Source organism: Bolinopsis microptera, chromosome 8 (genome assembly GCF_026151205.1).
Source record: "Bolinopsis microptera isolate Bmic1 chromosome 8, MBARI_Bmic_1.0, whole genome shotgun sequence".
NCBI lineage: Eukaryota > Metazoa > Ctenophora > Tentaculata > Lobata > Bolinopsidae > Bolinopsis > Bolinopsis microptera.
In genome coordinates this window covers 17,793,474-17,817,329 of record NC_087079.1, presented here as the reverse complement: position 1 = coordinate 17,817,329, position 23,856 = coordinate 17,793,474, and the positions used below count along the sequence as shown (strand labels likewise).

Here is a 23,856-nt window from a genome sequence, read left to right as displayed (position 1 = left end):
TAAAGTGTAAAATCCGGATTGGAGTATTATTTATGAGTCGCATTGTTGTAATGTATTCTGTGTAAAATTATCTTTATCCCTGTTGTTATACGATGAATACGATGTAGTTACATTGAAACGTCGAGTAAACTCCTTTCCCTAATAAGAGCATTTTCACTTGTCGCAACAACCGGGATAAAGATAATTTTACACAGAATACACTGTATAATGTTGTTACTTGAGATGCTCGTGAATATCTCGTGAAGTATGCTATTACGTTTGTAATATAAAGACAGTTATTTGACTTACTAAATAGTTACTGGAGTTGTTTATTAAGTTCTAAGAATTGTTACACAAATTATCAATACATGTGTTAATCTTCGTTAACGCAGCCTTCTACTGTGTTATTGTAAGTATAGGTGCAGGTCGTTTCCAGGGATACCAACTTAATTTTGTTTAAATTAAATTGTGTATACTGCTCAAAAGCCCTTATGGGTGGCCTTCTGGTCTTTGAAACAAACATATTTTTATAAAATTAATAACCGATCCTGTTTCGTTTTTTATTCCTGTTTATCACTCGTCTCATACATCAAATTGTAGGACTAGGAGTGAATGTTAAATAAAATCTATAATTAACACTAAACTTAAAAATGAAGTAGTAATTTACATTTTGTAAATTTACTGTAAACTTACTCTGTCTGCTATAGGAAGAGAAGTGTTGCTCAGTGCTGATAACACGTGTCCTGCTATCACACCAAGTTCAGTAGTCAGTTCAGAGTACAGAGCAGTGCACAGTTTAACATCCCTCAGGTGCGCGTCTAGATCACCCTGTAGTAGTGGGTATTAGTGTCATGACGTCACGGTATGTTGTCATGACGTCACGGTATGTTGTGATGACGTCAGGTTATGTTGTCATGACGTCACGTTATGTTGTGATGACGTCACGTTATGTTGTGATGACGTCACGTTATTTTGCGATGACGTCACGTTATGTTGCGATGACGTCACGTTCTGATGTGATGACGTTCGAAGATGACGTGTTAAGATATCACGTACCTGATATTTAGAGAGGAGTTCCAGTAGAAGTTGGCACTTAGTTCTACACTTGCTGCTAGTAGTTCCCAGTGATATCTCCAGCCCACAACTACACACACTGTCCTCTAGTTGTAGTTGCCCGCACTCCTTCTCTAGCGAGCCCACCTGGTATTAGTGTAGGAGTAAGTATAGTTCTATCATGTAGCATGTTGTACGTAAATTTTAAGAGACGCTTATTGTAAACTTTAAAAACCCAAAATATCTGAAAAATATATAAGTATTGACAATTTGCTGTCATCTTCATCAGCTTGAAAGTAAAGTAAGGTAAGCCTCAATGTAAAACTAACCAGCTGTAGGGAGGCTCAATGTAAAACTAACCAGCTGTAGGGAGGCTCAATGTAAAACTAACCAATTGTAGGGAGGCTCAATGTAAAACTAACCAATTGTAGGGAGGCTCAATGTAAAACTAACCAGCTGTAGGGAGGCTCAATGTAAAACTAACCAGCTGTAGGGAGGCTCAATGTAAAACTAACCAGCTGTAGGGAGGCTCAATGTAAAACTAACCAGCTGTAGGGAGGCTCAATGTAAAACTAACCAGCTGTAGGGAGGCTCAATGTAAAACTAACCAGCTGTAGGGAGGCTCAATGTAAAACTAACCAGCTGTAGGGAGGCTCAATGTAAAACTAACCAGCTGTAGGGAGGCTCAATGTAAAACTAACCAGCTGTAGGGAGGCTCAATGTAAAACTAACCAGCTGTAGGGAGGCTCAATGTAAAACTAACCAGCTGTAGGGAGGCTCAATGTAAAACTTACCAGCTGTAGGGAGGCTCAATGTAAAACTAACCAGCTGTAGGGAGGCTCAATGTAAAACTAACCAGCTGTAGGGAGGCTCAATGTAAAACTAACCAATTGTAGGGAGGCTCAATGTAAAACTAACCAATTGTAGGGAGGCTCAATGTAAAACTTACCAGCTGTAGGGAGGCTCAATGTAAAACTAACCAGCTGTAGGGAGGCTCAATGTAAAACTAACCAGCTGTAGGGAGGCTCAATGTAAAACTAACCAGCTGTAGGGAGGCTCAATGTAAAACTAACCAGCTGTAGGGAGGCTCAATGTAAAACTAACCAGCTGTAGGGAGGCTCAATGTAAAACTAACCAGCTGTAGGGAGGCTCAATGTAAAACTAACCAGCTGTAGGGAGGCTCAATGTAAAACTAACCAGCTGTAGGGAGGCTCAATGTAAAACTAACCAGCTGTAGGGAGGCTCAATGTAAAACTTACCAGCTGTAGGGAGGCTCAATGTAAAACTAACCAGCTGTAGGGAGGCTCAATGTAAAACTAACCAGCTGTAGGGAGGCTCAATGTAAAACTTACCAGCTGTAGGGAGGCTCAATGTAAAACTAACCAATTGTAGGGAGGCTCAATGTAAAACTAACCAGCTGTAGGGAGGCTCAATGTAAAACTAACCAATTGTAGGGAGGCTCAATGTAAAACTAACCAATTGTAGGGAGGCTCAATGTAAAACTTACCAGCTGTAGGGAGGCTCAATGTAAAACTAACCAGCTGTAGGGAGGCTCAATGTAAAACTAACCAGCTGTAGGGAGGCTCAATGTAAAACTAACCAGCTGTAGGGAGGCTCAATGTAAAACTAACCAGCTGTAGGGAGGCTCAATGTAAAACTAACCAGCTGTAGGGAGGCTCAATGTAAAACTAACCAGCTGTAGGGAGGCTCAATGTAAAACTAACCAGCTGTAGGGAGGCTCAATGTAAAACTAACCAGCTGTAGGGAGGCTCAATGTAAAACTAACCAGCTGTAGGGAGGCTCAATGTAAAACTTACCAGCTGTAGGGAGGCTCAATGTAAAACTAACCAATTGTAGGGAGGCTCAATGTAAAACTAACCAATTGTAGGGAGGCTCAATGTAAAACTTACCAGCTGTAGGGAGGCTCAATGTAAAACTAACCAGCTGTAGGGAGGCTCAATGTAAAACTAACCAGCTGTAGGGAGGCTCAATGTAAAACTAACCAGCTGTAGGGAGGCTCAATGTAAAACTAACCAGCTGTAGGGAGGCTCAATGTAAAACTAACCAGCTGTAGGGAGGCTCAATGTAAAACTAACCAGCTGTAAGGAGGCTCAATGTAAAACTAACCAGCTGTAGGGAGGCGGTGATCTGGTCGTGTAGTCCTGGTAACCCGGTTATAAAACTCTTATCATAGCCTTCACTACGCAACAATAACTCCAGCTCCTTCAGCATAGTGTCAAACTGTGACATCATGACCTCGTGACCACGAAGTGACGCTTGAAGGTCTTGCAAGTGGCGACATCGCTCTGATTTACGTGTGATCTGAAGTGCAATTAAAGTTAACGTACTATTTATTATCCAATATTTCTAGTAGTCAAACATGATAATATTAATAAGACTTCAAGATGAGTAGCCCTGAGTTAGCTTCTAGTCACGTCACGTGACAGTGAATATTAAATGACGTCACGCGATAATGAATGTCACGTGACATAGAGTTACCTTATCAGAGAGCTGAACCCATCGACCGTTACAAGTCTCAAACTGGCAGGAAATGAACTGCTCGTAACTAGAATCTAGTGATCCCATCAACTGGTGAGAGAGTTGTCGAGTAGACTGTATTTCCGCTGACTGGAGAAAAGGGAGGTTAACAACACGTTACCTTAACAACACGTTACCTTAACAACACGTTACCTTAACAACACGTTACCTTAACAACACGTTTGTGTAAAAACACATAACCATAGCAACACGTTACCTTAACAACACGTTTCTGTAAAAACATACAACCATAGCAACACGTTTCTGTAACAACACATAACCATAACAAGACATAACCACACAATTGTGATATACCTGAGTGTTAAGCTGGTCGATGTAACCATGGTAGAGTTGCACATGTCTAGTGTACTGGTCCCCTCCCTCAGGTTGGTGTGTACTCTCTCTTCTACTCAACCCTTCTAACCAGGTTGTGATAGTGTTAGTGTGGTCCTGCAGGTTGAGGAGTCCCTCTAATGCTATGTTAACTTCACTGTATCTACTTCTCACTTCCTCGTCTAGCTTTTCCCACAACGTGTGTAGTATTGTCAGATCACTCCTGTAAAAATATCTTATTAGCTTATTTGTCACGTGACGTATAAGCAACACAACCAAACAGTAGAAACCCGTGATATTTGATGACGTCACGTGATATCTGATGACGTCACGTGATATCTGATGACGTCAGTTTACTGTATACTCACGTGAGTTGTTTTGCAGCAGAGGGAGAGAGATGTATCAGTAGGTCTCTTCCGTACGCTATAACATTGTCTAGTTTCAGTTTTAACACGCTCAGCTCGTCTACTCTAGTCTTGTACCTGTCACGTAATATAGTATATACTTATATATATAGGCAGTCAATAGTATAGTCATTAGTCACGTGGTCTCATAACGCAACCGAACTGTTGAAACCCCAAAATTGATAACATTCTTCATTAAAAAAGGAGTGATCTCTAAGTACAATACTAACGTGTTGTAGATGTTCTGGGAGCGTTGTAAGCTTCCTAAAGAGTCTGCTGTGTTACTTTCTTCACTGGGCCCGTCATTTAGAGCTGTCTGTAGCCATGCCCCTGTGAGTTGTAAATGTTAGAACACCATTTATACTTGCACATGTTATCACTCTAACAAAAGGTGAAGGATAATTTTCTTCCGTGTCTTTTTATATATACACGTTAAACATTGTCCCGCGATAAAACGTGCTAACCCGCAATAACACGTTATAACTCGCATTAAAACGTGCTAACCCACAATAACACGTGGTAACGCGCGATAACACGTGCTAACGCGCAATAACACGTGGTAACGCGCGATAACACGTGGTAACGCGCGATAACACGTGGTAACGCGCGATAACACGTGATATTCAGCTCACCTAGCTCATTGTAGTCCTGACGGAACTTGAGGAATTTGTTACTCTCCACCTCCAAATAGTTTGACTTCTCACCCACACGGGCTGATAAACTGAAGTATGTTGCTTGATAATATTGGGGAGTTGTACGGGGTCCGGACTCTACGGCGTGAGACTCTACGGCGGGTCTCGCGTCGTAGAGTCCCGGACGCAAACCTGTAACTTTTACGAACAAGTCATTGGCGGTCTCACAACAAGCAGACAGTTTGGACGGCTTACTGCATAACACAAGTAGTTCTGGTTTATTTATTAAACAATCCATTGTTATATATATATACATATATATACACATAATACATTGAAACACATATATACACATAATACATTGAAACAACAGATTGATACTCTCTGAATGTGAATAAGCTTACTTGATGTTGAAGTAAGAAAAGAGAAAAGTTCACTTTACAAGCAAGTGTTATAGTCAATCAACAAGGATCGTATCAGCTAACTACTTCAAAACAAGTTACTTAATTGTTTACAAAACAAGCGTGTAGGAAAATGTAAATAGTAGTTACATACACGTGGTCACTTAGAAAATAGTGTGACTGTACAATATGAGGGATGCTCTAATATAATGCGTATTGTGCGAGAGGGAGACTTTTAAGCGAACACATCCTAGCATGTAGACAGCAGACAGACAGCAGACAGACATCATGTAGACAACTTATAGATTATAGCTATACAGACAGTGTGTAGTGTGTAGTGTGTAGTGTGCACGCACAATTTACAGAAACCATCACTGATTTTATGATTAAATTTGACCCTTTGGTTACCCCAAATGCCCTCTGCAATTAAAATACTCATACAAATAAAAGGGAGCGTAAATATCAGTGAGACTAAGGTTTAACATTATAATAAAAAAGATGCTGAATCAACAGTAGCACTAGTTCGTGACTAAATTGCTGAAGTTGTCTCTAAGCTAAGTTTGACTCTGTACTAACTTGTTGAAGTTGTCCCGTAAGTTCTGAGAGTTGTGGGTTTGTCCTGGCATTATCTGATCTAGCTTCCCTGCGAACTGTTCTACACTGGTAATGTCCTCTCCTATCGTACGTAACTCACTCTGCAGATCCTGCAATAACAATAAACTGTTAATTTCAAAACTATTAATATCTTTTTATAATTTTTTAAAATTTCACTACCAAAACTATAATGATAATACTTGTAATACTATTGGGACTATACGTCCTAAAAAGGACAAGTTATTGCGGCAGTATCCTCATTACAGGATAGGCGAGTACGAAGAAAAGCTTTTAACTAAATTATAGCTTTGAAACCTTGGCAACACTTCCAAACCGCCCAAAACTAACTTCACGATGAATAAGGACTCCTTATTTAGGAGGTAATAAACCCTCCTAACTCCACTAACTGAGAACCCTCCACCTACAACCTACTCACATCCCAGCAGCACCCTCAGTAGAACCAACAAACAGATCGTACCTTCTCTAATGAAGCAACTGACTCAGCAGAGGAAGATGTCTGTCTAGTCTGTTTCGTGCTGGAGACTGCTCTTTTAGTAGAGGTTTTAGTAGCTGCAGAGTTCTGCCTCATCTTAGAGTTAGCTGCAGAGTTAGTAGCTACACTTTGGTCACTGCTACTGCTAGTTGTCATAAAATCTCCCATAGTTGTCATGGTGCTGCTCTTCGTTGTCATGGTGCTGCTCTTCGTTGCCATGGTGCTGTTCTTCGTTGCCATGGTGCTGTTCTTCATTGCCATGGTGCTGTTCTTCGTTGCCATGGTGCTGCTCTTCGTTGCCATAGAGCTGCTCTTTGATGCCATAGAGCTGCTCTTCGTTGTCATGGTGCTGTTCTTCGTTGCCATGGTGCTGCTCTTCGTTGCCATGGTGCTGCTCTTCGTTGCCATGGTGCTGCTCTTTGATGTCATGGATGTTACCTCTGCTCCACTTTTAATGTCACTGTGTGTTTTAACAGACTGCAGATGTTGACTGAGTTGTAGGGACATCAAATCACGTGATAAGAGGCTGCCATGTTTCGAGAGTGGGCACTAAGAAGGGTTATTATGTGAAGAATAAAATAAAAGATCCGACATCAAACAGAAGGATAATCCGACATAAAGCGACTGCGATGATAATTATAAGACGAATCAACTAAATCTGTGCCCTCCTCAGACTGAGTAGGTATAATGAAGGTAGGTAGCCAGGAAGGAAGGAACCAGTTATTTAGTGTAATATTATTTCCATTACTAGGGTACTAAGGGTTAATGAAGGACCAGGTAGCCAGGAAGTAAGGACCCTATTATTTCCATCACCCCGCTCCGATAATAATTGGGTGTACTAGGGTACTACTAAGGGTTAACTAGTCGACTGTGATGAGAGTGAAGATGTAAGGGTTAACTAGTCGACTGTGATGAGAGTGAAGATGTAAGAGTTAACTAGTCGACTGTGATGAGAGTGAAGATGTAAGAGTTAACTGACTTAACTAATCACCACCTATTTTAAACTAATTATTTAATTTTGAGAATAGGACTGTGAACACCTAATTTGTGAACAATTAGCAGCGGAACCCTAAACTATTCTTGTAAAAGTTGTAAACAACGCAAAATGTTCAGAGATACGAGATATTGTATATCGGCAACTGATTAAGTAATGTCAACAACTGATTAAGTAATGTCAACCAGAGCGTGAAGCTGTCTGTAACAGCAGCAAGGCGAGCTAATCATGTAAAATATTATTATTTATCACAAGCTTACTTAGCAATAGTAGAGTTATAAATAGCAAGCATGGTTAATTGGACACTCGCATAGTTCTTAAATAACTTTAAAGACTGTAATGGGTTTTTACATAATATTAGCTGCAGGGTTTTAACAGATTTCATAGTCGGGAAGGCCAAATGATTGGATACTGCCAGACAGGGCAATTGGTGACTTTGATAAAACACGTCTTCATATAATTAAATTCGGGGCATTACGTGTATACACGTGATATGACGTCACTAAACGAAGACTAACCTTTGCCGGCCTGGTTGTCAGGAAGTTAACTGGAAGCTGAAAGTCTCTACTGATAAGGATTTTAGGGTAAATATATCTGTTCTCATCCTCCCCACAAGCACTGTTGTAGCTATTACTACGACTCCGCGACGAGATCTTCTCTTCAGAGACTACTGGGTTGTTGCACGTGCTGCATGTGGCGGTGGTTTTGCACGTGCTGCATGTGGCGGTGGTTCTGCACGTGCTGCATGCGGCGGTGGTTTTGCACGTGCAATGTTGATGAGAACATGGTACCGACTGGGAGGGCTTTTGTTCGGGACTACGAGGTCTACTTGAAGAGTCTTCATTACAGTCTGAATTTGGATTATCATCGAAGTCTGAGTCATGATTGCCGTGGTCTGAGGCAAGGTTATCATGATCAGAGTAAAGGTCATTATAGTGGTCTAAAGCAAGATCACCGTTGAGGTTACGATACCCGTTATCAAACCCCTCTGAGCCACTGGAAGCACTCCACTCGCTGGACACACCACCCCGGTGTGACAAGAAGGATTGACGGAGAGATCTAGTGAGTGCAAACCGGGCCTCCGGCAACTCTTTACTTATCCTAGCAGCAGAGAAATCAGGCTTCATCAGCTCCGACAACTCTTTATTTCTCCTAGCAGCAGAGAAATCAGGCTTCATCAGCTCCTCGTAGCAACTACTCTGGTCTGATAAGAATACTTCGTCAGAAACGTTACCAGTGGAGATACAACCGTGAAGATGGTTACCGGACGAGTTGGAGCACGACCAGAGGTGAAGTGAGTCAGTAGAACAAGCCACTCTGTAGCTCAGAGACCTGACCACCTTCCTGACGAGCAGACCTCTAGCCAGCCTCTCACGTGACCCAAACATTCTGGTATCACGTGACTCTAGGACCCTGATGTCGGGTAAAGAGCGGGTAATGTCGGAGGGGAAGAGACAGGAGAGTGAGGGGGATGTTAACTGTTCTAGTTCAGGGGAAGAGTCGCTGTAACCATGGAAATAAGACTCTGGTTGGGAGGTGTCATCGCTGAAGAGCTCGTCTGTGTCACAGAACTCACAAGAGTCTGGTGATATGTTCTGGATATTATTGGGGATTGTTTCAGAGTTGGGTTGAGACGCTACCAGACTGGAGACTGTTTCCATCTCCTCGTCACTCTTACTGTTACTGTTACTGATCATAGCATCACTGCTACTGTTCATTATAAACTCTCCACTCGAGATGCTATGATCTTTGAAGGAGGAGGGAGGAGAGGAGGTTGTTAATATCTCCTTGCACTGACCCACACTGTCAGACCAATTAAAGGAGCTGTCAGGGGGACTCATAAGGAACTCAGGAGGACTGCTAAGAAATTCAGGAGACGTTGAGATGAGTTGATCTGGAGACGTTGAGATGAGTTGATCTGGAGACGTTGAGATGAGTTGATCAGGAGACGTTGAGATGAGTTGGTCTGGAGACGTTGAGATGAGTTGATCTGGAGAAGTCCCAACGAAGCCTGGGGACTGAACAGTTTCCGAGTCGGAACAAGACATTTCTGTAACCTCGTTAAACAGAGCTGTTACCCACTGACTGTGATCACACTGCTTCTTAGGAGCTACACTCATTACCAACATAAGATAACCTCTGGATCTGTTGGAACCGGGCGGTTTTACCCTCAAATCCCATAGAAGACTCTACTGATAACTATCACTAACATAACACGTGATATCATCTTCAGTAACTAACATGTGTAGCTGCAACACCACAAACAAGAGAAACAACAGAGATGTAAGCACACAGCGAGAACAACTTGCCAGTTCCCAGTCTCCCTTACATAAAACACGTGACAGTCACGTGACAACCTATTACTCTAATTCTGGATCAGCTTTCCAGGCCGATAATTAAATGCAAAAGATGCGCATAAATTGTTTGTTTCCGGATACGGACAGTGATTGGTCGGTATCTTCCTCCGTCAAACGTGAGTATCCCGGAAGTTTGTAAAGTTTCTCCCGGGTGTAAAATCTAAACACGAGTGTGTATGAATCTTACTGTTTGGCATAATGATCCGTGTAACTCTTAATCTGCCTGTACAACAATGTAATCTCAGGGAGTTAGACAAATTTCCTAATTAATTTAGAGAACCTGACATTTCCGGATATTAACCCTCCTCAGACACTCTCACGAGGATGGTGGGAGGAGGAATAAACTCCGGGGGTAGAGAGTAGGAACCTCACGAGGATGGTGGGAGGAGGAATAAACTCCGGGGGTAGAGAGTAGGAACCTCACGAGGATGGTGGGAGGAGGAATAAACTCCGGGGGTAGAGAGTAGGAACCTCACGAGGATGGTGGGAGGAGGAATAAACTCCGGGGGTAGAGAGTAGGAACCTCACGAGGATGGTGGGAGGAGGAATAAACTCCGGGGGTAGAGAGTAGGAACCTCACGAGGATGGTGGGAGGAGGAATAAACTCCGGGGGTAGAGAGTAGGAACCTCACGAGGATGGTGGGAGGAGGAATAAACTCCGGGGGTAGCGAGTAGAAACCTCACGAGGATGGTGGGAGGAGGAATAAACTACGGGGGTATAGAGTAGGAACCTCACGAGGATGGTGGGAGGAGGAATAAACTCCGGGGGTAGCGAGTAGGAACCTCACGAGGATGGTGGGAGGAGGAATAAACTCCGGGGGTAGAGAGTAGGAACCTCACGAGGATGATGGGAGGAGGAATAAACTCCGGGGGTAGTGAGTAGGAACCTCACGAGGATGGTGGGAGGAGGAATAAACTCCGGGGGTAGAGAGTAGGAACCTCACGAGGATGGTGGGAAGAGGAATAAACTCCGGGGGTAGCGAGTAGGAACCTCACGAGGATGGTGGGAGGAGGAATAAACTCCGGGGGTAGCGAGTAGGAACCTCACGAGGATGGTGGGAGGAGGAATAAACTACGGGGGTATAGAGTAGGAACCTCACGAGGATGGTGGGAGGAGGAATTAACTCCGGGGGTAGCGAGTAGGAACCTCACGAGGATGGTGGGAGGAGGAATAAACTACGGGGGTATAGAGTAGGAACCTCACGAGGATGGTGGGAGGAGGAATTAACTCCGGGGGTAGCGAGTAGGAACCTCACGAGGATGGTGGGAGGAGGAATAAACTCCGGGGGTAGAGAGTAGGAACCTCACGAGGATGATGGGAGGAGGAATAAACTCCGGGGGTAGTGAGTAGGAACCTCACGAGGATGGTGGGAGGAGGAATAAACTCCGGGGGTAGAGAGTAGGAACCTCACGAGGATGGTGGGAAGAGGAATAAACTCCGGGGGTAGCGAGTAGGAACCTCACGAGGATGGTGGGAGGAGAAATAAACTCCGGGGGTAGCGAGTAGGAACCTCACGAGGATGGTGGGAGGAGGAATAAACTCCGGGGGTAGCGAGTAGGACCCTCACGAGGATGGTGGGAGGAGGAATAAACTCCGGGGGTAGCGAGAAGGAACCTCACGAGGATGGTGGGAGGAGGAATAAACTCCGGGGGTAGAGAGTAGGAACCTCACGAGGATGGTGGGAGGGGGAAAAAACTCCGGGGGTAGCAAGTAGGAACCTCACGAGGATGGTGGGAGGAGGAATAAACTCCGGGGGTAGAGAGTAGGAACATCACGAGGATGGTGGGAGGAAGAATAAACTCCGGGGTAGAGAGTAGGAACCTCACGAGGATGATGGGAGGAGGAATAAACTCCGGGGGTAGTGAGAAGGAACCTCACAAGGATGGTGGGAGGAGGAATAAACTCCCGGGATAGAGAGTAGGAACCTCACGAGGATGGTGGGAGGAGGAATAAACTCCGGGGGTAGCGAGTAGGAACCTCACGAGGATGGTGGGAGGAGGAATTAACTCCGGGGGTAGAGAGTAGGAACCTCACGAGGATTGTGGGAGGAGGAATAAACTCCGGGGGTAGAGAGTAGGAACCTCACGAGGATGGTGGGAGGAGGAATAAACTCCGGGGGTAGCGAGTAGGAACCTCACGAGGAGGGTGGGAGGAGGAATAAACTCCGGGGGTAGAGAGTAGGAACCTCACGAGGATGGTGGGAGGAGGAATAAACTCCGGGGGTAGAGAGTAGGAACCTCACGAGGATAGTGGGAGGAGGAATAAACTCCGGGGGGTAGCGAGAAGGAACCTCACGAGGATGATGGGAGGAGGAATAAACTCCGGGGGTAGAGAGTAGGAACCTCACGAGGATAGTGGGAGGAGGAATAAACTCCGGGGGTAGCGAGAAGGAACCTCACGAGGATGATGGGAGGAGGAATAAACTCCGGGGGTAGAGAGTAGGAACCTCACGAGGATGATGGGAGGAGGAATAAACTCCGAGGGTAGAGAGTAGGAACCTCACGAGGATGGTGGGAGGAGGAATAAACTCCGGGGGTAGAGAGTAGGAACTTCACGAGGATGGTGGGAGGAGGAATAAACTCCGGGGGTAGAGATTAGGAACCTCAGGAGGTTAGTGGGAGGAGGAATAAACTCCGGGGGTAGCGAGTAGGAACCTCACGAGGATGGTGGGAAGAGGAATAAACTCCGGGGGTAGAGAGTAGGAACCTCACGAGGATGGTGGGAGGAGGAATAAACTTCGGGGGTAGCGAGTAGGAACCCCACGAGGATGGTGGGAGGAGGAATAAACTCGGGGGGTAGTGAGTAGGAACCTCACGAGGATGGTGGGAGGAGGAATAAACTCCGGGGATAGAGAGTAGGAACCTCACGAGGATGGTAGGAGGAGGAATAAACTCCAGGGGTAGAGAGTATGAACCTCACGAGGATGGTGGGAGGAGGAATAAACTCCGGGGGTAGAGAGTAGGAACCTCACGAGGATGGTGGGAGGAGGAATAAACTCCGGGGGTAGCGAGTAGGAACCTCACGAGGATGGTGGGAGGAGTAATAAACTCCGGGGGTAGCGAGTAGGAACCTCACGAGGATGGTGGGAGGAGGAATAAACTCCGGGGGTAGAGAGTAGGAACCTCACGAGGATGGTGGGAGGGGGAAAAAACTCCGGGGGTATAGAGTAGGAACCTCACGAGGATGGTGGGAGGAGGAATAAACTCCGGGGGTAGAGTAGGAACATCACGAGGATGGTAGGAGGAGGAATAAACTCCGGGGTAGAGAGTAGGAACCTCACGAGGATGATGGGAGGAGGAATAAACTCCGGGGGTAGTGAGAAGGAACCTCACGAGGATGGTGGGAGGAGGAATAAACTCACGGGGTAGAGAGTAGGAACCTCACGAGGATGGTGGGAGGAGGAATAAACTCCGGGGGGTAGCGAGTAGGAACCTCACGAGGATGGTGGGAGGAGGATAAACTCCGGGGGTAGCGAGTAGGAACCTCACGAGGATGGTGAGAGGAGGAATAAACTCCGGGGGTAGAGAGTAGGAACCTCACGACGATAGTGGGAGGAGGAATAAACTCCGGGGGTAGAGAGTAGGAACTTCACGAGGATAGTGGGAGGAGGAATAAACTCCGGGGTAGAGAGTAGGAACCTCACGAGGATGGTGGGAGGAGTAGGAACCTCACGAGGATGGTGGGAGGAGGAATAAACTCCGGGGGTAGAGAGTAGGAACCTCACGAGGATAGTGGGAGGAGGAATAAACTCCGGGGGTAGCGAGTAGGAACCTCACGAGGATGGTGGGAGTAGGAATAAACTTCGGGGTAGCGAGTACGAACCTCACGAGGATGGTGGGAGGAGGAATAAACTCCGGGGGTAGAGAAGGAACCTCACGTGGATGGTGGGAGGAGGAATAAACTCCGGGGTAGAGAGTAGGAACCTCACGAGGATGGTGGGAGGAGTAATAAACTCCGGGGGTAGAGAGTAGGAACCTCACGAGGATAGTGGGAGGAGGAATCAACTCCGGGGGTAGCGAGTAGGAACCTCACGAGGATGGTGGGAGGAGGAATAAACTCCGGGGGTAGCGAGTAGGAACCTCACGAGGATGGGGGGAGGAGGAATAAACTCCGGGGGTAGAGAGTAGGAACCTCACGAGGATGGTGGGAGGAGGAATAAACTCCGGGGGTAGAGAGTAGGAACCTCACGAGGATAGTGGGAGGAGGAATAAACTCCGGGGGTAGTGAGAAGGAACCTCACAAGGATGGTGGGAGGAGTAATAAACTTCGGGGGTAGCGAGTAGGAACCTCACGAGGATGGTGGGAGGAGGAATAAACTCCGGGGGTAGTGAGTAGGAACCTTACGAGGATGGTGGGAGGAGGAATAAACTCCGGGGATAGAGAGTAGGAACCTCACGAGGATGGTGGGAAGAGGAATAAACTCCGGGGGTAGCGAGTAGGAACCTCACGAGGATGGTGGGAGGAGGAATAAACTCCGGGAGTAGTGAGTAGGAACCTCACGAGGATGGTGGGAGGAGGAATAAACTCCGGGGATAGAGAGTAGGAACCTCACGAGGATGGTGGGAGGAGGAATAAACTCCAGGGGTAGAGAGTATGAACCTCACGAGGATGGTGGGAGGAGGAATAAACTCCGGGGGTAGAGAGTAGGAACCTCACGAGGATGGTGGGAGGAGGAATAAACTCCGGGGGTAGCGAGTAGGAACCTCACGAGGATGGTGGGAGGAGTAATTAACTCCGGGGGTAGAGAGTAGGAACCTCACGAGGATGGTGGGAGGAGGAATAAACTCCGGGGGTAGCGAGTAGGAACCTCACGAGGATGGTGGGAGGAGGAATAAACTCCAGGGGTAGAGAGTAGGAACCTCACGAGGATGGTGGGAGGAGGAATAAACTCCGGGGTAGAGAGTAGGAACCTCACGAGGATAGTGGGGGGAGGAATAAACTCCGGGGGTAGCGAGTAGGAACCTCACGAGGATGGTGGGAGGAGGAAAAAACTCCGGGGGTAGTGAGTAGGAACCTCACGAGGATGGTGGGAGGAGGAATAAACTCCGGGGATAGAGAGTAGGAACCTCACGAGGATGGTGGGAAGAGGAATAAACTCCGGGGGTAGCGAGTAGGAACCTCACGAGGATGGTGGGAGGAGGAATAAACTCCGGGGGTAGAGAGTAGGAACCTCACGAGGATGGTGGGAGGAGGAATAAACTCCGGGGTAGAGAGTAGGAACCTCACGAAGATAGTGGGAGGAGGAATAAACTCCGGGGGTAGCGAGAAGGAACCTCACGAGGATGATGGGAGGAGTAATAAACTCCGGGGGTAGCGAGTAGGAACCTCACGAGGATGGTGGGAGGAGGAATAAACTCCGGGGGTAGAGAGTAGGAACCTCACGAGGATGGTGGGAGGAGGAATAAACTCCGGGGGTAGAGAGTAGGAACCTCACGAGGATAGTGGGAGGAGGAATAAACTCCGGGGGTAGAGAGTAGGAACCACACGAGGATGGTGGGAGGAGGAATAAACTCCGGGGGTAGAGAGTAGGAACCTCACGAGGATGGTGGGAGGAGGAATAAACTCCGGGGGTAGAGAGTAGGAACATCACGAGGATGGTGGGAGGAGGAATAAACTCCGGGGGTAGCGAGTAGGAACCTCACGAGGATGGTGAGAGGAGGAATAAACTCCGGGGGTAGAGAGTAGGAACCTCACGAGGATAGTGGGAGGAGGAATAAACTCCGGGGGTAGAGAGTAGGAACCTCACGAGGATAGTGAGAGGAGGAATTAACTCCGGGGGTAGTGAGAAGGAACCTCACGAGGATGATGGGAGGAGGAATAAACTCCGGGGGTAGAGAGAAGGAACCTCACGTGGATGGTGGGAGGAGGAATAAACTCCGGGGTAGAGAGTAGGAACCTCACGAGGATGGTGGGAGGAGTAATAAACTCCGGGGGTAGAGAGTAGGAACCTCACGAGGATGGTGGGAGGAGGAATAAACTCCGGGGGTAGAGAGTAGGAACCTCACGAGGATAGTGGGAGGAGGAATAAACTCCGGGGGTAGAGAGTAGGAACCTCACGAGGATGGTGGGAGGAGCAATAAACTCCGGGGGTAGAGAGTAGGAACCTCACGAGGATGGTGGGAGGAGGAATAAACTCCGGGGGTAGCGAGTAGGAACCTCACGAGGATGGTGGGAGGAGGAATAAACTCCGGGGGTAGAGAGTAGGAACCTCACGAGGATAGTGGGAGGAGGAATAAACTCCGGGGGTAGAGAGTAGGAACCTCACGAGGATGGTGGGAGTAGGAATAAACTTCGGGGTAGCGAGTACGAACCTCACGAGGATGGTGGGAGGAGGAATAAACTCCGGGGGTAGAGAGTAGGAACCTCACGAGGATAGTGGGAGGAGGAATAAACTCCGGGGGTAGAGAGTAGGAACCTCGCGAGGATGGTGGGAGGAGGAATAAACTCCGGGGGTAGAGAGTAGGAACCTCACGAGGATGGTGGGAGGAGTAATAAACTCCGGGGGTAGCGAGTAGGAACCTCACGAGGATGGTGGGAGGAGGAATAAACTCCGGGGGTAGAGAGTAGGAACCTCACGACGATAGTGGGAGGAGGAATAAACTCCGGGGGTAGAGAGTAGGAACTTCACGAGGATAGTGGGAGGAGGAATAAACTCCGGGGTAGAGAGTAGGAACCTCACGAGGATGGTGGGAGGAGTAGGAACCTCACGAGGATGGTGGGAGGAGGAATAAACTCCGGGGGTAGAGAGTAGGAACCTCACGAGGATAGTGGGAGGAGGAATAAACTCCGGGGGTAGAGAGTAGGAACCTCACGAGGATGGTGGGAGTAGGAATAAACTTCGGGGTAGCGAGTACGAACCTCACGAGGATGGTGGGAGGAGGAATAAACTCCGGGGGTAGAGAAGGAACCTCACGTGGATGGTGGGAGGAGGAATAAACTCCGGGGTAGAGAGTAGGAACCTCACGAGGATGGTGGGAGGAGTAATAAACTCCGGGGGTAGAGAGTAGGAACCTCACGAGGATAGTGGGAGGAGGAATCAACTCCGGGGGTAGCGAGTAGGAACCTCACGAGGATGGTGGGAGGAGGAATAAACTCCGGGGGGTAGCGAGTAGGAACCTCACGAGGATGGGGGGAGGAGGAATAAACTCCGGGGGTAGAGAGTAGGAACCTCACGAGGATGGTGGGAGGAGGAATAAACTCCGGGGGTAGAGAGTAGGAACCTCACGAGGATAGTGGGAGGAGGAATAAACTCCGGGGGTAGTGAGAAGGAACCTCACAAGGATGGTGGGAGGAGTAATAAACTTCGGGGGTAGCGAGTAGGAACCTCACGAGATGGTGGAGGAGGAATAAACTCCGGGGGGTAGTGAGTAGGAACCTTACGAGGATGGGGGGAGGAGGAATAAACTCCGGGGATAGAGAGTAGGAACCTCACGAGGATGGTGGGAAGAGGAATAAACTCCGGGGGTAGCGAGTAGGAACCTCACGAGGATGGTGGGAGGAGGAATAAATCCGGAGTAGTGGAGTAGGAACCTCACGAGGATGGTGGGAGGAGGAATAAACTCCGGGGATAGAGAGTAGGAACCTCACGAGGATGGTGGGAGGAGGAATAAACTCCAGGGGTAGAGAGTATGAACCTCACGAGGATGGTGGGAGGAGGAATAAACTCCGGGGTAGCGAGTAGGAACCTCACGAGGATGGTGGGAGGAGTAATAACTCCGGGGGTAGAGAGTAGGAACCTCACGAGGATGGTGGGAGGAGGAATAAACTCCGGGGGTAGCGAGTAGGAACCTCACGAGGATGGTGGGAGGAGGAATAAACTCCAGGGGTAGAGAGTAGGAACCTCACGAGGATGGTGGGAGGAGGAATAAACTCCGGGGTAGAGAGTAGGAACCTCACGAGGATAGTGGGGGGAGGAATAAACTCCGGGGGTAGCGAGTAGGAACCTCACGAGGATGGTGGGAGGAGGAAAAAACTCCGGGGGTAGTGAGTAGGAACCTCACGAGGATGGTGGGAGGAGGAATAAACTCCGGGGATAGAGAGTAGGAACCTCACGAGGATGGTGGGAAGAGGAATAAACCTCCGGGGGTAGCGAGTAGGAACCTCACGAGGATGGTGGGAGGAGAATAAACTCCGGGGGTAGAGAGTAGGAACCTCACGAGGATGGTGGGAGGAGGAATAAACTCCGGGGTAGAGAGTAGGAACCTCACGAGATAGTGGGAGGAGGAATAAACTCCGGGGGGTAGCGAGAAGGAACCTCACGAGGATGATGGGAGGAGTAATAAACTCCGGGGGTAGCGAGTAGGAACCTCACGAGGATGGTGGGAGGAGGAATAAACTCCGGGGGTAGAGAGTAGGAACCTCACGAGGATGGTGGGAGGAGGAATAAACTCCGGGGGTAGAGAGTAGGAACCTCACGAGGATAGTGGAGGAGAATAAACTCCGGGGGTAGAGAGTAGGAACCTCACGAGGATGGTGGGAGGAGGAATAAACTCCGGGGGTAGAGAGTAGGAACCTCACGAGGATGGTGGGAGGAGGAATAAACTCCGGGGGTAGAGAGTAGGAACCTCACGAGGATGGTGGGAGGAGGAATAAACTCCGGGGGTAGAGAGTAGGAACCTCACGAGGATGGTGGGAGGAGGAATAAACTCCGGGGGTAGAGAGTAGGAACCTCACGAGGATGGTGGGAGGAGGAATAAACTCCGGGGGTAGAGAGTAGGAACCTCACGAGGATAGTGAGAGGAGGAATAAACTCCGGGGGTAGAGAGTAGGAACCTCACGAGGATAGTGGGAGGAGGAATAAACTCCGGGGGGTAGAGAGTAGGAACCTCACGAGGATGGTGGGAGGAGAATAAACTCCGGGGTAGAGAGTAGGAACCTCACGAGGATGGTGGGAGGAGGAATAAACTCCGGGGGTAGCGAGTAGGAACCTCACGAGGATGGTGGGAGGAGGAATAAACTCCGGGGGTAGAGAGTAGGAACCTCACGAGGATAGTGGGAGAGGAATAAACTCCGGGGGTAGAGAGTAGGAACCTCACGAGGATGGTGGGAGTAGGAATAAACTCGGGGGTAGAGAGTAGGAACCTCACGAGGATGGTGGAGGAGGAATAAACTCCGGGGGTAGAGAGTAGGAACCTCACGAGGATAGTGGGAGGAGGAATAAACTCCGGGGGTAGAGAGTAGGAACCTCACGTGGATGGTGGAGGAGGAATAAACTCCGGGGGTAGAGAGTAGGAACCTCACGAGGATAGTGGGAGGAGGAATAAACTCCGGGGGTAGAGAGTAGGAACCTCACGAGGATGGTGGGAGGAGGAATAAACTCCGGGGGTAGAGAGTAGGAACCTCACGAGGATGGTGGGAGGAGGAATAAACTCCGGGGGTAGAGAGTAGGAACCTCACGAGGATAGTGGGAGGAGGAATAAACTCCGGGGGTAGAGAGTAGGAACCTCGCGAGGATGGTGGGAGGAGGAATAAACTCCGGGGGTAGAGAGTAGGAACCTCACGAGGATAGTGGGAGGAGGAAATAAACTCCGGGGGTAGAGAGTAGGAACCTCACGAGGATGGTGGGAGGAGGAATAAACTCCGGGGGTAGCGAGTAGGAACCTCACGAGGATGGTGGGAGGAGGAATAAACTCCGGGGGTAGAGAGTAGGAACCTCACGAGGATGGTGGGAGGAGGAATAAACTCCGGGGGTAGAGAGTAGGAACCTCACGAGGATGGTGGGAGGAGGAATAAACTCGGGGTAGAGAGTAGGAACCTCACGAGGATGGTGGGAGGAGGAATAAACTCCGGGGGTAGAGAGTAGGAACCTCACGAGGATGGTGGGAGGAGGAATAAACTCGGGGGTAGAGAGTAGGAACCTCACGAGGATGGTGGGAGGAGGAATTAACTCCGGGGGTAGAGAGTAGGAACCTCACGAGGATGGTGGGAGGAGGAATAAACTCCGGGGTAGAGAGTAGGAACCTCACGAGGATGTGGGAGGAGGAATAAACTCCGGGGGTAGAGAGTAGGAACCTCACGAGGATAGTGGGAGGAGGAATAAACTCCGGGGGTAGAGAGTAGGAACCTCACGAGGATAGTGGGAGGAGGAATAAACTCCGGGGGTAGAGAGTAGGAACCTCACGAGGATGTGGGAGGAGGAATAAACTCCGGGGGTAGAGAGTAGGAACCTCACGAGGATGGTGGGAGGAGGAATAAACTCCGGGGGTAGAGAGTAGGAACCTCACGAGGATAGGTGGGAGGAGGAATAAACTCCGGGGGTAGAGAGTAGGAACCTCACGAGGATGTGGGAGGAGGAATAAACTCTGGGGGTAGAGAGTAGGAACCTCACGAGGATGGTGGGAGGAGGAATTAACTCCGGGGGTAGAGAGTAGGAACCTCACGAGGATGGTGGGAGGAGTAATTAACTCCGGGGATAGAGAGTAGGAACCTCACGAGGATGGTGGGAGGAGGAATTAACTCCGGGGGTAGAGAGTAGGAACCTCACGAGGATGGTGGGAGGAGTAATTAACTCCGGGGGTAGAGAGTAGGAACCTCACGAGGATGGTGGGAGGAGGAATAAACTCCGGGGGTAGAGAGTAGGAACCTCACGAGGATGGTGGGAGGAGGAATTAACTCCGGGGGTAGAGAGTAGGAACCTCACGAGGATGGTGGGAGGAGGAATTAACTCCGGGGGTAGAGAGTAGGAACCTCACGAGGATGGTGGGAGGAGGAATAAACTCTGGGGGTAGAGAGTAGGAACCTCACGAGGATGGTGGGAGGAGGAATTAACTCCGGGGGTAGAGAGTAGGAACCTCACGAGGATGGTGGGAGGAGGAATTAACTCCGGGGGTAGAGAGTAGGAACCTAACGAGGATAGTGGGAGGAGGAATAAACTCCGGGGGTAGCGAGTAGGAACTTCACGAGGATAGTGGGAGGAGGAATAAACTCCGGGGTAGCGAGTAGGAACCTCACGAGGATGGTGGGAGGAGGAATAAACTCCGGGGGTAGCGAGTAGGAACCTCACGAGGATAGTGGGAGGAGGAATAAACTCCGGGGGTAGCGAGTAGGAACTTCACGAGGATGGTGGGAGGAGGAATAAACTCCGGGGGTAGAGAGTAGGAACCTCACGAGGATGGTGGGAGGAGGAATAAACTCCGGGGGTAGCGAGTAGGAACCTCACGAGGATGATGGGAGGAGGAATAAACTCCGGGGGTAGAGAGTAGGAACCTCACGAGGATGATGGGAGGAGGAATAAACTCCGGGGGTAGAGAGTAGGAACCTCACGAGGATGATGGGAGGAGGAATAAACTCCGGGGGTAGAGAGTAGGAACTTCACGAGGATGGTGAGAGGAGGAATAAACTCCGGGGGTAGAGAGTAGGAACCTCACGAGGATGATGGGAGGAGGAATAAACTCCGGGGGTAGAGAGTAGGAACTTCACGAGGATGGTGAGAGGAGGAATAAACTCCGGGGGTAGAGAGTAGGAACCTCACGAGGATGATGGGAGGAGGAATAAACTCCGGGGGTAGAGAGTAGGAACCTCACGAGGATGGTGGGAGGAGGAATAAACTCCGGGGGTAGCGAGTAGGAACTTCACGAGGATGGTGGGAGGAGGAATAAACTCCGGGGGTAGAGAGTAGGAACCTCACGAGGATGGTGGGAGGAGGAATAAACTCCGGGGGTAGCGAGTAGGAACCTCACGAGGATGGTGGGAGGAGGAATAAACTCCGGGGGTAGAGAGAAGGAACCTCACGAGGATGGTGGGAGGAGGAATAAACTCCGGGGGTAGCGAGTAGGAACCTCACGAGGATGGTGGGAGGAGGAATAAACTCCGGGGGTAGCGAGTAGGAACCTCACGAGGATGGTGGGAGGAGGAATAAACTCCGGGGGTAGCGAGTAGGAACTTCACGAGGATAGTGGGAGGAGGAATAAACTCCGGGGGTAGAGAGTAGGAACCTCACGAGGATGGTGGGAGGGGGAATAAACTCCGGGGGTAGAGAGAAGGAACCTCACGAGGATGGTGGGATGAGGAATAAACTCCGGGGGTAGCGAGTAGGAACCTCACTTAAACTACAGAACCAGAGGTAAAAGAGGCGTTCTAATCCCGGTTAGAACAGAACAGTAAACGTAAAGTGCGAAGAACAAAATATGAACAGTAGGCTATCCACCTAGGAACGAGGACAGTTTCACAAGTTTAACCAGGTTGGACGGTGTGAGAATTAACTTACTGTTTACTTACTGTTTACTTAATGTTTACTTACTGTTTACTTAATGTTTACTTACTGTTTATTTACTGTTTACTTACTGTTTATTTACTGTTTACTTACTGTTTACTTACTGTTTACTTACTGTTTAATTACAGTTTAATTACAGTTTACTTACAGTTTATTTACTGTTTACTTACTGTTTAATTTCTGTTTACTTACTGTTTACTTACTGTTTACTTACTGTTTACTTACTGTTTACTTACTGTTTACTTACTGTTTACTTACTGTTTACTTACTGTTTACTACTGAACGGAGGGGTCTCGCAAAAAGTCTACGATTGAATGAAATCCTCAAATTGAGATAAAAGTAAACCTACAATTATGGAGGTAGGGAGGTAGGGAGGTAGGGAGGTGGGGAGGTAGGGAGGTAGGGAGGTAGGGAGGTAGGGAGGTAGGGAGGTGGGGAGGTAGGGAGGTAGGGAGGTAGGGAGGTAGGGAGGTAGGGAGGTAGGGAGGTAGGGAGGTAGGGAGGTAGGGAGGTAGGGAGGTAGGGAGGTAGGGAGGTAGGGAGGTAGGGAGGTAGGGAGGTAGGGAGGTAGGGAGGTAGGGAGGTAGGGAGGTAGGGAGGTAGGGGGGTAGGGAGGTAGGGAGGTAATAACAAACCTTGGTGATATCGAGCTGTTCCTGCAGTCCTCCATCCAGTGAGCTAGATAACCAGAGGTTTGGTTTATCGAGAGTACTGGACACATCCCCCAACTTGACCTCCACTTCAGTACACAGGTCCATGTAAAGGGTGATCTGGTTACGGAGCGAGACCAGGTACTCCTGTCTTGCTGATAACTGGGGCGAGGTGATTAGTTCTCTTTATACTTTTATATAGGTTCGTTATTCTCGTATCAATTAATTTTGTTTATTTGACTAATTAAAATGCAAAAAAATTGATTTTGGTGAATGGAAAAAAGGAGGACAAAAAGGTTAAAATGAAATAACAGAACGTCACTTAGCAGATCTTAAACTTTTAGAGATATTTAAGGGGGCAGGGGGGGTCTTCATGGAAATTTTTTCAAAAGCGACTTTTTAGTTGTTTCTGATAGAGGGGAGTGATATCTATCAAATGCTTTTAATCCGATAGAAAAATATTGTTCCTAGCCGAAATTATTGCCGGTAAAAGGTCAGCGCTTGTGTGTAATTGTATTGCGCGAGCGATTTTTGATCGCGTCCCTGAGAATCGAGTCTAAAAATCTATCTCCTCCTACGTTTTTTGAGCAATCACCCTCAAACTTTCAGTATATGTTCTAAGGATGATTTAGAAGAGATTGTCCAGGCAAAATTTTGAGATAGGCCTTTAAACATTTTTTATTCGATTTTAAAAATCTTGGACCTGGTTTTTTGACGATTTTTCGAGGTCCAAGATTTTTAAAATTGAATAAAAAATGTTTAAAGGCCTATCTCAAAATTTTGCCTGGACAATCTCTTCTAAATGATCCTTAGAGCATATTCTAAAAGTTTGAGATTGATTGCTCAAAAAATGTAAGAGAAGATAGATTTTTAGACTCGATTTTCAGGGCATGCGATCAAAAATCGCTCGCGCAATACAATTACACACAAGCGCTGATCTTTTACCGGCGATAATTTCGGTTAGGAACAATATTTTTCTATAGGATTAAAAGCATCTGATAGATATCACTCCCCTCTATCAGAAATAACTAAAAAGTCGATTTTGAGAAAATTTCCATGAAGACCCCCCCTGCCCCCTTAACTTTATCTCCTGAAGAGCCTATCGCTTATAAGGCACGGTTACACTAGTTCGAGTATAAAGCTGGCAGAGCGGAGACTAGAAACTAAGTTTTTAATAATGGCTACCTGTATTAATAGCTACCTGCACAGTGCACAT

General features: G+C 48.1%; 2 protein-coding genes across 3 annotated transcripts in view; one reads left to right on the top strand and one right to left on the bottom strand.

Moving 5' to 3' along the window:
• LOC134820031 (microtubule-actin cross-linking factor 1-like) overlaps positions 1-23,856 on the top strand; it is a 160,003-nt gene that overhangs the window by 46,858 nt on the left and 89,289 nt on the right. The window lies entirely within an intron of this gene.
• Positions 658-23,856, bottom strand: LOC134819815 (uncharacterized). The gene is made up of 11 exons (XM_063829964.1): positions 23,842-23,856; positions 22,626-22,802; positions 5,917-6,044; positions 4,940-5,028; positions 4,538-4,637; positions 4,272-4,385; positions 3,886-4,126; positions 3,532-3,660; positions 3,160-3,354; positions 1,036-1,179; positions 658-807 (listed from the first exon to the last, which is right to left on the bottom strand). Exons 1-11 carry the CDS (start codon positions 23,854-23,856, stop codon positions 658-660), a joined length of 1,482 nt encoding a protein of 493 aa, XP_063686034.1.